The sequence below is a fragment of the Xenia sp. Carnegie-2017 genome, unplaced genomic scaffold, assembly GCF_021976095.1.
Source record: "Xenia sp. Carnegie-2017 unplaced genomic scaffold, XeniaSp_v1 HiC_scaffold_13, whole genome shotgun sequence".
Lineage (NCBI taxonomy): Eukaryota > Metazoa > Cnidaria > Anthozoa > Malacalcyonacea > Xeniidae > Xenia > Xenia sp. Carnegie-2017.
In genome coordinates this window covers 5,939,262-5,951,679 of record NW_025813436.1, presented here as the reverse complement: position 1 = coordinate 5,951,679, position 12,418 = coordinate 5,939,262, and the positions used below count along the sequence as shown (strand labels likewise).

General features: G+C 35.9%; 1 protein-coding gene across 2 annotated transcripts; it reads left to right on the top strand.

Moving 5' to 3' along the window:
* The first annotated feature begins 221 nt into the window (after positions 1–221).
* Positions 222–10,342, top strand: LOC124433408 (KH homology domain-containing protein 4-like). Of its 2 annotated transcripts, XM_046983166.1 has the most exons (16): positions 222–268; positions 393–534; positions 893–997; positions 1,066–1,152; positions 1,226–1,267; positions 1,562–1,644; positions 1,794–1,854; positions 2,147–2,207; positions 2,791–2,843; positions 2,919–3,035; positions 3,110–3,194; positions 3,380–3,527; positions 3,699–3,780; positions 3,943–4,002; positions 4,109–4,316; positions 4,774–5,322. In XM_046983166.1, the coding sequence occupies exons 1-16, from the start codon at positions 243–245 to the stop codon at positions 4,923–4,925; spliced, it is 1,512 nt and encodes a 503-aa protein (XP_046839122.1). In that variant the 5' UTR covers positions 222–242; the 3' UTR covers positions 4,926–5,322. The 2 variants fall into 2 exon arrangements, 1 of the variants encoding a protein (XP_046839122.1); XR_006944460.1 differs by lacking the exon at positions 4,774–5,322 and adding an exon at positions 10,325–10,342 and having other exon boundaries at positions 3,943–4,316.
* Positions 10,343–12,418: the final 2,076 nt, after the last annotated feature.

The window sequence follows — 12,418 nt, the reverse complement described above, 5'->3', positions numbered from 1 at the left end:
TGGTCTTCACAATTGTTTGATACAAAAACTGGTTGCCATTCTGCTATATCGTGGCAAAGGAAGCCTATATCGTCTTGTTTGTGCCATGAAACGTTGTTTGAAAATGTTTTGTTTTCATCCATCTTGAAGTTTGCTCTTTAAATATTCCCGCCTTCACGAGTTGATAAGTGCCGCGTGTAGCCCACGACTCTCTCTTGTTCTTGAGTCAGGCATCGCGCGCATCGGCAAAAACACGAGTCAAAATGGCGGCTGCTCAACAGCGAAACAGGTGAAATCTTTTTATGGTTTTGTTAAATTAAATTCACCCAAGGCTCCTTTTGCTATGACATATATGTTAAAGTACTTTTATTTAACTATTTTTTTTACAAAATGTGTCATCGATTTTTTTGTAGTCGGAAGCGTGTTAGCAAGTGGGATAACCCACCAGAAAATGCCAGTTCACCAGCAGAAGCGGCACGAAAAGCTGCCAGAAAGCTTAATGAAATGTTGGCTGCAAAGGGGAAGCTGACCACGAATTCAACTCCACCATTATTGGTAAATCTAGAGTAATTTATATGTAATGCTGGTAATAATAGTTGGAGAATGAGCATTACTATTTCAAATATTTCACTTCTGCAAAGTGAAAACACTCTTTCTTTTATTTGTTGAAATAACTATGTAAAAGTTACTAGCCATTGTACTTATATGCTTGAAATATTGTATTAATTTTGACATGAGTTTTTGGTTGTTGGGCAACACCAAGAATTTAATATTGCATACAGAAAACTAGAGTGCCTGGCAACAATATCACTTTTGTAAATGATAATCTGGAAGAATTATCAAACATATATATTACTCTAGCATTATCTGCTGCCCTTAATTTTGTTATTAACTTTTATGTAAAATTTTTCAGCCTCCTAAGTCTACTGCTGGTGTGATAAAGCCGGTTAATTTAGCAAGTGTTGGAGATACAAGTAAAACAAATCCTCATAATCAAGCATCAAATATACCATCAGGGGTATTTACAGTTTTAAATACTAATGTAATAAAGAGTATTAAAATGTTTTTGTTATTTTTCCTTTCCAGATGTATTATGTTCAAGAAAAGGTTTTTGTTGGACTAGATGATGTAGATGCTCAATTTAACCTAAAAGAAAAAATTCTGGGACCAGGTGTAAGTCATAAATATGAAGTAGTTTGATAAGTTTATTACTTGATAATGACTAGCTCAGTTTTATTGTTCTTAGGAGAGTTATTTTCATCATATCACCAAAGAAACTGGAGCTAAGGTCAGGAATGAATAAATGTTTAACATTGGTTTTTGAAAAAAATTTAGTCTGTTTGAAAAGGCCAAGACAGCACATATTTGCTTGTAAATGTAGATCGTCCAGGTTGGTATAGTCCTGAGAAGGACTGTTTTTGTTGTTGTTGACTGACGTTTCTACAACCTTAGCGGTAGTCATCTTCAGAGTCAAAATACTCTTCTCAGGACTATACCAACCTGGACAATCTACATTTACAAAGATGTAACGATACTCCCGGGTTCAAACGATTTACAGCACATATTCTTGTATCCCTTGCAGGTTCAGCTTCGAGGAAGGGGCTCAGGCTTTATTGAACCTACATCGGGACAGGAGGCATTTGAAGCTCTCTATGTTTATATTAGGTTGATAGTTCTGTTTTGTTTCATGTTGATTACCAAACAGTGGCATCACCGTTACAACTGAATGTTCGATAGTTTTATGTTATAAAACAAACAATTGATAAAATTCAACTACGATTTGCTTGAAAACATGCCTTGATTTTCATTTGTAGTCATTCTAACTATTCTGGTCTTGGAGCTGCTAAAAAACTAGTTGATAATCTTATCCAAACCGTAAGTAGTTTCAAGAATTTTCTAGTTTTCTTTGAGAACATATTGTTCTGTCATTGGAGATTTAGAGAGTTGGGTGTTGTGTGGTGGTGGCCTTGTGTGTTTGCAGTCACACCCCAAATCGTTAGACAAACATTAGGCAATTTTTGATGGACATTAGTGTTAATGGATGTCATGCACTTCTGTGGCATAAAGATCTAGAGCAAATAATAATATTCTTACAATTTCAAGTTCATCTTTCAAGCTTTTGTAGATTGTATTTTGAGACAAATCTAATGTGAGTTTTTCTTTTTAGGTACACACTGCTTATCAACAGTATAAAAGTCAGCAAACCTTGTATCATCTAAATTCTAGAGGTAAAATCATAAATGAATGAATGAATGAAAATCTTTATTTTGATTCACTGGTCTTATCAATAACCAGTACAAGCAGACAATTTTAAATAGAATAAAATATAACAGATTCTGAATACAGACATCTCATTTTCTTGATATTCATTATCAACACAGGTTGATTTCCATGAGGGACATAAATTTTTACAAAACATTTAAATAAATCACAATAAGATAAAATAACTATAGAGGCAAAAGATAACTAACTACAGAGGTAAGGTATATAGAAAAATACTATATAGGTAAAATCGTGGAGATAACAAATAACTATGGAGGTAAAATTACCATGTTAGCCTTGATTTTCATTGAGTTGACTTGAAAATGAATTTGCCCGGAGGGTTAAGAAAGTGGAATGTGTGTAGTCAACAGTTCTGCTGATATTGCTCTCCAAGATTAATCAACAGTAGTAGATCAAGTCAGATCATTGAAGTAAATTTTTTGACCTACTACAACTACTCACATTTGGTTGTATCAGACTCCATAATTCAAAAACCCAATCTGTTTTACAAGTAGTTTAAGTATTATGTTTTTGGTTATATCCTTGTAGATTATCCGACACAAAATAAGGCTTCACCACAATCTTCATACGTGTGTAATATGGTTAGTCATATGTTGTAACTCAATCTATAGAAGCACCTAATTTTATGTTAGTACTACTTCTCTTTCTTTGTTTAGCCTCAAACATCACAATATGATCCGCCGCCACACTCTGGTCCACCTGTTCCCTCCTATCCATCATACCTGTATTCTCCTCATAATCCACACCCTCAACCTTATTATCAATCCCAGAAGGTGAGAAGAAAGTAAAATGAAATATGTCTTTTGCACATGAGCTATTGCATTGAAATACTTTTTTCTCTGTTTAGCCTCACTCAAACACAAATGTTGCCATTAATCAACAGATACCATCTTCTCCCATCATTTATCCTAGTTCACCTTATTTTAATGAAGGTAAAGTTGAATAGGATCAATTTTTTAAATTATCACTTCTTAGGATTCAGGTTAAAAACTCATAAGTGGTATGGTGGGATCTCCCCTCACTTCTTAGGAATATTTCTCTATGCAATAGAACTACTCTATTTCATCCTTTAATTTATCATTTAGAATTGTTGCTATTACGTATGTAATTGTTTTAGGTCCAAAAGCTCTAATGGATCAGTTTATACCTAAGCCCCAAAGTACACCATATACACCCGAATCACCTACACAAATCGATTCTCGTCCTTATTCCCAACAATCCAATGGTAGTTCTACATCAGAATCTGAAAAGTCTGATAACAGCAAGTATGAAACAAAACTTACAATGAAATTTTATAAATATTGTGTTAAAGGAGAGTAAGAAACAGGGCGGAGGTACTTTCACTTATCTACACTGACTGTACGTGATGTCATAGGTTGGAGAAAGTCGCTGTAAAACTCTCAGACTCTCAATACTATAACATTGTTATTTATCAGGGAAACTGTGAAAGCGTCAGATACATTTGAGATAAAACCAAGCGAAGAAGCACTTAAATCTGCAAAAAGACGATTTACCGAGGTAAGGCACGACATCGTCACACGCATTGCATTCTGCTTTTTTGTCTCTTATTTTTACACTAAGTCACGTTTATTGTGTTTATTTTTCAGTTTTTTCCGCAACATGTACTAATGCAATTTTGTTTGTTTTTGCGGCTTTTTTCTCCTTCTTCATCCAAAACAGGCACCAGCTAAGACATCTCGTTCATTTCCTGCATGTGAAACGTCACGTGATCACGACAAGGTTATTTCCAATATTGTACATCTCTGCTTGTTGAATCTTCTGTTCCAATAACTCCAGATGTACCTCGTTACTCAACGCATTCTTTATTTTATTTAACGCCCTACAGAGATCTGTGTCTAGTTTAGATCAACTCTCAACTAACTCTTTATCCTCTGGCACTGACGAAACGACGACTGCCTCTGGTACTGTGCATTCCCCAGTACTTTCGGCTAAACTGATAAAAACGAAAGATAATAGTGCTTCCAACGAAACTAATGATGAAAACATTGATTGCTTTAAAATGCCATCTTTACCAGTTCCCGCGGTAAAGCCAGGTGAGTTGTCAATCGTGTAGTAATTTAATTTTTAAGTATGGAGAAATTCCTTTTAATACTACCTGCATATCATTGTCTGGAGGGGTGCTCTTCTATAATTAGTGATTTTCCATGTAACTTTTCACTTTATGCAAAGTAAACCGTTTGTGCAAAGGCATGTTTACTGGTCAAATAATGTTCGAAATGAAAAGGAATTATTTGAAACATTGCCCAAATATTTTGGATTATATTCTTGTCTTAAACTTGTTTTATGAAGGTGACATGGGTGATGAAAAGAATATCTGCAGTGACTCGTGTATTTAGACAATTGAACATGATAAAAGTCATAAAACATTCTCTCAAGGAACGAGATCATCCATGATAGATAGATAGAAAGAAACTTTTCGTAATCAAGCAAGTGGCTGCCATACATAATTTAGCTTCTATATTTTCATTTTGGACAAATGCTTTTCTTCAGGTATCAGAAACAACTCTCCAGTTGTCATAGCGATATCATCTAAGCGTAAACGCGAGGATTCTAAGGACGATGTGACTGGAAAGAAATCAAATACAAAATCAACTGGTTTTGCTTTGCTTGGATCTTATGATGAAGACTCAGATGAAGATTAGTAAATCTTTTTTTATATAAGTATTTAAGAATGTAAGTTTTAGGAGTTGGGTTATGCCCCTGTGGATTTGAGTTTGCGTGTTGTTTTGTGTTTTAGTCGAGGTGGGGTGGTGTTTATACTTTCTAGAATCGTCGACTTAAATATTGATGTTCGAGGAGGCACGGTTTCTTTTCTATACTGATGCTTAATCATCATAATGGACCCGTGATATAAATGGCGTCTTTGACGTCTCGTCTTCACACTTCTCACAGACCTTCACGACAGCACTGTTCTGGATCTGATAGTTTTCTGCTGTGTATCAACAACAGACTTGCGACCATTCTCGATGTATTATTCGTGCTCGACAAAATATCTTTAATAAATGTTGTGAATTCACAAATGTAAATTTAAAAATCCAACATTGTTGAATTTTTTTGTCTCTGCGTGCATGACTAGCCACAGTGAATATTTTACCTTATAAAAGATACCATTGCGTCATGCAATTGAACAAGGATATTCTCGTGACGTTTGAATGTCATCTAGTATAGCTACATCATCTTTCTGTGAGTGGCTTCTCGTTGAGATTTGTGCGAATTCATGTTAAGCTTGTATGTAGTGACGTGGTGTTGTTTACAATGGTTTTCACTTTATGAGAATAAAGGATTCAAAATGAAAGATCATTAAGTTAAAATACAGTTGCTTTTGTTTTCTTTGTTTTTGAAATTGTGGTTGCAGCGTTCTTAGTGTGTTTACTTATACTATAGTGTGTCCTCCTCGTTTGTGGGGAATTGAAGGTGTAATTGTTCCAAATATTAAAGAACTATGGTTCCAAAGTTATTATTAGTATCTGTATCTGCGTGATATTTGCTCCCGTGGTGATACGGATGGAATAAATTTCGTGTTTCACTGGCTTCATGTAAACATACACACATTGCTAGGTTCAAGTGCATAAAATTCAACGCATGAAACGCAGTTTGGTTTTATTGGAAATTTGAAGACATGAATGTGCGAGAGGAATGGTGTTGTTGATGAAAAGTAAGTTAATGTTGACGTTCAATAATTGTTCTTTGAGGAATATATTGTTGTGTCGTTTAATCGGGAACTTCTTCTCAAAGTCGAAACTTCTATATTACGTTATAACGACGATTGCTCATCAAGATTTTGTTTTCTACAATGTTCAATGCATTCCATCACCTATTTCTATGTAGATTATGTAGACTTGCCTTTTTTTTTAGTGAAATCATGCAATATACTGTGACTGGTAACCACGGAAGTAAACCACTACATATGACGAGTTCCTGCTTCAAGAACGAATCATGCAAAACATATTCTTCTGTCTTGGTGTCGTAGTTAGCTTTCTCATGTCGATTGCTTTCATCAATCTATTCAATATCTACGCTTTTGCGACAGTCTGGCGTAACAAATGCTTTAACCCATCAAAGAATACGAAATATGACAGCATCGATTTGAATGTGGAGTTGGAAATGAAGATTAGAGATCTAGTGCTAGTCAGTATCATGACGCATTATGGGACAGTCAACTCAAGGGCAGTTGCAGTATACAATACCTGGGCTCAAATCATTCCTGGTAAGGTTCTTTTCTTTGTTGGAAACGATAGAGTGGAAGAGAAAGTGTCTGTTCCTGTTGTTGTTCTTCCTGTTGAAGATAGCGTTTATCCTCCTCAAGAAAAAGCAATGTTGATGCTCAAATATGTATGGCAAAATTATGGCAATCAGTTCCAATGGTTTATACGGGCCGATGACGATGTGTATATAAATGCTGAAAACTTAGGTGTCTTATTGAGAAGTGTAGCGTCAAGTGATGACGTTTTGCTAGGGCATCCGGGTACTGGCCTGGACGACGAAGAAGAAGCTGGGATTGGCATTGATAGTAACTTCTGTATTGGAGGTACAGGGATAATAATGAGTCAATCAGTATTAAAGAAAGTTCACTCTCATTTGGATGTATGCATAAATAACACGGTTACAGCGCACGAGGATAGTGAAATTGGCCGCTGTCTAAAGATGTTCGCAGGCGTGCAGTGTCCTTGGGGTTACGAGGTAACAATTGAAATTCCATTAAAGTAGTAGTTCTTTTTTCTGTGCGGCACTTTTCAATTTGAAAAAAAAACATTGCAAGGGGAGTTTAGCAATTGATTTTCAGTGAAATAGTTTTGTAAAACTGACTTCGATAATTCGTTGTATCTTTAGGCAAGTGAATATTTTCAACAAGATTACGGTGACGAAAAACTTGCTTATCATGGAGACCTTAACTTGATAGCAATGAACAAAGCTGTGAGCTTCCATCCAATTAAAGATCCTGCGTATCTTTATCGTCTACATTACCACTTTCTAAGTTTAAAACTACGAAAGCGTCTTAGCCGTATCGTGACTTTAGAAAAAAACACGGAATATATTAAGGAAATGGTTTGGTATAATGAAAATTCTGCTCCGATACCTTGCCTGCATTGTATAAGATGCGATGAGTTTCATCCCGCTGAAGGCAATCGCGACAGCATCTCAATTAGAACATGGGGTATGTTTCATGATAAATTTAGGTATAGTATGAACGAGTATGGCTCTTCACAGACAACTTCTACCACAAAAGCATGGGATCTTATCCTGAGTGAAGCAAAAGAAAGCATTATAAAGATGGAAAAACCTCAACTGCATCATGGATTTTATTTTGGTCAGTACAACGTAGGTTATATGAAGAAAAATCCCCTAAAGTGCAACGTTCATGTCGTGTATTTTACTGCTCGATTGAAGCGTGTTGTCAATGGTACGGTAAAGAGCTTTCATCATCTAAGACGTGTGTTTATTAAGAACTCCTTTGGAAAGTTACATGCACGTTTTCTGGCACCTAAAGACCGCGAACAAGTTATTAATATTGTTCTTTTGTGCCAAGATTGCCATGAACATCTGCAATCTCTTCTTCGTAACGTACAAGACAAACTTCAACAAGAGAACTTGCGTATTTTCTTCGTTACCTCTCGATATGATACGAAAATGTATAAAACGTACATAAAAGTTGGAAAGAGGCCGAGCAATACAAAAAAAAGGCAGTCTGGATCGAAACTCAGGAGGAATTGGACTCACTTACCGTGTTGAAAACTGTATTGAAAGTAATCCACGATAATGAATTGATATTGTTCACTCGTCTCGATTTCACAATAAACAAAGACTTCCTGGAAAGATGTCGATTGAATACTGAAAAGTCTGCGCCTTATTTTCCAACTATCATAAAAACTCCTAACGAAAATAACGTGTTTGATAGTGGTAATTGGCAATATGACGATTATTCCACGTTTTGTGCTTTTAGCGAAGATGTTAGATCGATGGTTAATGAAACGGTTGATGAAGACGAGATCTTCAGTAGTCGCTTATTGGTAGATAGGTTTTTATCACGTGAGCATCTCATATTTCGAGCAACCGATCCTGATGTTATTACCTCGGAAAAAGTATCATGTCTACAGGAGGATTGTGAGGAAGCAGTTAAATCCAGTAAAACTTTATTTGACTATATTTATGAGAAAAGATATCTTGATAGTTACTTGTAAAGTTTGCACAATGTCAGCATCACGCAGTGAGAATAGGTTAATTTATAAAAATTGTAATATAAAATGTTGGTGGCTTTATTTTTTAAACAAGTATGAAAGTAGGTATTCCATGAATATTTTTCACTGAACGTGAACAACACTGTGTTCTAAAGGCGACTGATGCCGAACCTTAACTTGTTGAAAGTTTGCACTGTTGTTGGACCAAACAAACTAATATATTCCTCTATAATGTTTATCAGATTAAAACTAAATGTCAGGATAGTGAAAGCAACGCAAAATAAACATGCTACTTATCTCAGTGTAGTGTTTTCTGGTTCTAGATTCGTTATGCTGTTTCTGAAAAATATTTGAGAGAAAGGATTATTTTTAGGACAGATGAAGTTCATTGACTCAAAGTTTAAAGACTAACATATCATCTGGCCAGAATGATATTCGGTTTTAGTTTATAAGTTCCACCGTCTTCCGAGAAAGAGCATCGTTGATCAAAATGGTGGTGGAATACATTCCTTTGATTGGTGCAAATTATTGAAATGTTACGAGATGCCTCTCTTTGTTATTAATCGATTTATTGATAAAGATTTTAGGAGCGTTTCAAACTTCAAAAGACTCTTTAGAAGACGTCAGACCACCAATCTACATCCATAATGTACTAAGTTTGTAGTCTCATCATGTTTTCTTCCTAAAGAAGCAGCTATAAAGTAATTTGAATTGAACGCTCCGTATATTATACAAGTCAGTGACAATTCTTCATTGGCGGATTGATGTTAGCGCCGGTGTGTCAACGTAATTTAATGAAGATGCCGACAATTTTGTTTAGGATTATGGCTATTTTGGAGCAAAACTGATTGTGTTCATCTGCTCTGTTGTAGAGGCAGTATTTTTGTTGTAAACTATGGCACTACATCGACCAGCGAAAAGTTGTTTGTTTGAGGATTGCCAGAAACAAAAAATTGGTCCGCCCTCTTTCGAAACATGGGCAGCTCCAGACGGTTACCAAGCCAAAGTTATAATAGATGGCTATCATTACGAGCAAAGTGCTGTTCACTCCAAAAAGAAAGATGCAGAACATGACGCTGCAAGAATATGTTTGTCTGCTATCGGTACATTTCATGGAGATCATGGTGGAGGAAAGATCAGGGACAAATATATTTTGGGTGCAAATGTAAACCAAAGTATTTCTAAGCCTAGTCTTAATTCAGGTTGTACTTCACCATGTTAAAAAGCTTTTTAGTTTAAAACTCTTTATCCTCACTGACAAAACGACGACTGCTTCTGGTACTGTGCAATCCCTAGTACTTTCGGCTAAACTGATAAAAACGAAAGATGTTGGCGCTTGCAACGAAACTAATGATGAAAACATCGATTGCTTTAAAATGCCATCTTTACCAGTTCTCGCGGTAAAGCCAGGTGAGTTGTCAATCGTGAAGTAATTTAATTATTAAGTATGGAGAAATTCCTTTAATACTACCTGCATATCATTGGCTGGCAGGGTGCTCTTCTATAATTAGTGATTTTCCATGTAACTTTTCACTTTATGCATAATAAACCGTTTGTGCAAAGGCATGTTTACTGGTCAAATAAAGTTTAAATGAAAAGGAGTTATTTGAAATAATTCCAAATATCTTTGAATTATGTTCTTGTCTTGAACTTGTTTGTATGAAGGTGACATGGGTAATTCAAAAAATATCTGTAGTGACTCGTGTATTTAGACAGTTGAACATGATAAAAGTCATCAGACATACTCTGAAAGAACGAGACCATCTATAATAGATAAATGAAAGAAACTTTTCGTAATCAAGCAAGTGACCGCTATACATTATTTAGCTTCTTTATTTTTATTTTGGAGAAATGCTTTTCATCAGGTGTCGGAAACAACTCTCCAGTTGTCATGGCGATATCATCTAAGCGTAAACGCGAGGATTCTAAGGATGATGCGACTGGGAAGAAATCAAATACAAAATCAACTGATTTTGCTTTGCTTGGATCTTATGATAACGACTCAGATGAAGATTAGTAAATCTTTTTATAAGTATTTGAGAAAGCAAGTTGTAGGAGTTAGGTTATGACCCTGTCGATTTGAGTTGGCGTCTTGTTTTGTGTTTTAGTCGAGGTGGGGGTGGTGCTTATACCTTCTAGAATCGTTGACTTAAATATTGATGCTAAAGGGAGGTTTGGTTTGTATGTATACTCTGCTTGATAGACCAGTGATACGGATAAAGAGGAGAAAGACGTCTTTGACGTGACGTGTGCACACTTTACAGACATTCACGACAGCACTTTACAAGGATCTCAGTAGTTTTCTGTTGAGTGAAAAATTCCAAGAACAGCTTGCGACCATTCTCGATGTGTTATTCGTGCTCTACAAAATATCTTCAATAAGTTTTGTGAATTCATCATTGTAAATTTAAAAGTCCAACATTGATGAAAGTTCTTTGTTTCTGCATGCCACTACCCTTCGTTTCTAGACTGTGGTATAGCTACTTCATCTTTCCATGAGTGGCTTTTCGTTGATATTTGTGTGAACAAGGAAAGTTATTGTCACGGTAAGCTTATATGTAATAAATTGGCGTTGTTTACATTGGTCTTCACTCTATGAGAATAAAGATTCAAAATCGAAGATCATTAAGATAAAATGCAGTTGCTCATTAACCATGACCAGCGGACAATTTAAAGAAATATAGCATCAAGCAAAGTCCGAAAGCTTGCTTTTCGGTATTTTCTTTATGCAGCTGCTCATTGTTTCTTTGTTTTTCAAATTTTGGTCACAGCGTTCTTAGTATGTTTACTTGTACTCGAATACGCAATTGAGGTTGTAATTAGATTTCAAATATTGGAGATATTTCTTCTTATCATATATATCTTATGTCTAAGGCTCCAACTGTTGTGTTTGTATCTGCATGATATCTTCTCTCGCAGTGAGACACGACTGGAATAAATTTCATGTTTTACTGACTTCAAGTGAACATACAGACATTGAAACGTTCTAGTTTGGCTTTATTAAATTTTGAATACATGAATGTACTAGAGGAATGGTTTTATGATGAAAAGAAAGTTAATTGTTCTTTGAGGTGTATATTGTTGTGTCGTTGAACAGGGAACTTCTTCTCAAAGTCGAAACATCAATATTACGTTGTAACGACGGTTGCTCAGCAAAATTTTGTTTTCTACAATGCTCAATGCATTTCATCATCTATTTCTATGTAGATAATGTAGGCTTTCCTTTTTAGTGAAATCATGCAATATACTGTGACTGGTAACCACGGAAGTAAACCGCTATAATTGACGAGTTCCTGCTTCAAGAACAAGTCATGCTAAATATTCTTGGTGTCGTAGTTAGCTTTCTCATGTCAATTGCGTTCATCAATCTATTCCATCTCTACGCTTTTACGACAATCTGGCGTAACAAATGCTTTCGCCCATCACAGAATTCAAGATATGACAGTATCGATTTGGAACTGAAGAGTAGAGATCTAGTGCTAGTCAGTATCATGACACATTGTGGGACAGTCAACTCAAGGGCAGTTGCAGTATACAATACCTGGGCTCAAATCATTCCTGGCAAGGTTCTTTTCTTTGTTGGCAACGATAGAGTGGTAGAGAAAGTGTCTGTTCCTATTGTTGTTCTTCCTGTTGAAGATGGCGTTTATCCTCCTCAAAAAAAAGCAATGTTCATGCTCAAACATGTATGGCAAAATTATGGCAATCAGTTCCAATGGTTTATACGGGCCGATGACGATGTGTATATAAATGCTGAAAACTTAAATGTCTTATTGAGAAGTGTAGCGTCCAGTGATGACGTATTGCTAGGGCATCCGGGTACTGGCACGGACGATGATGAAGGAAAACTGGGATTGGCCTCGGAGAGCAATTTCTGTATCGGAGGTCCTGGGATAATAATGAGTCGATCGGTATTGAAGAAAATTCACGCTCATATTGATGGATGTATAAATAACCCG

Excerpts from the sequence above, each read along its gene's own strand:
- LOC124433408 (XM_046983166.1), top strand. The coding sequence starts at position 243 with ATGGCGGCTGCTCAACAGCGAAACAG. Across the intron at positions 269-392 it reads GCTGCTCAACAGCGAAACAG|TCGGAAGCGTGTTAGCAAGT; the intron begins GTGAAATCTTTT and ends ATTTTTTTGTAG. Across the intron at positions 3,036-3,109 it reads CTTATTATCAATCCCAGAAG|CCTCACTCAAACACAAATGT; the intron begins GTGAGAAGAAAG and ends TTCTCTGTTTAG.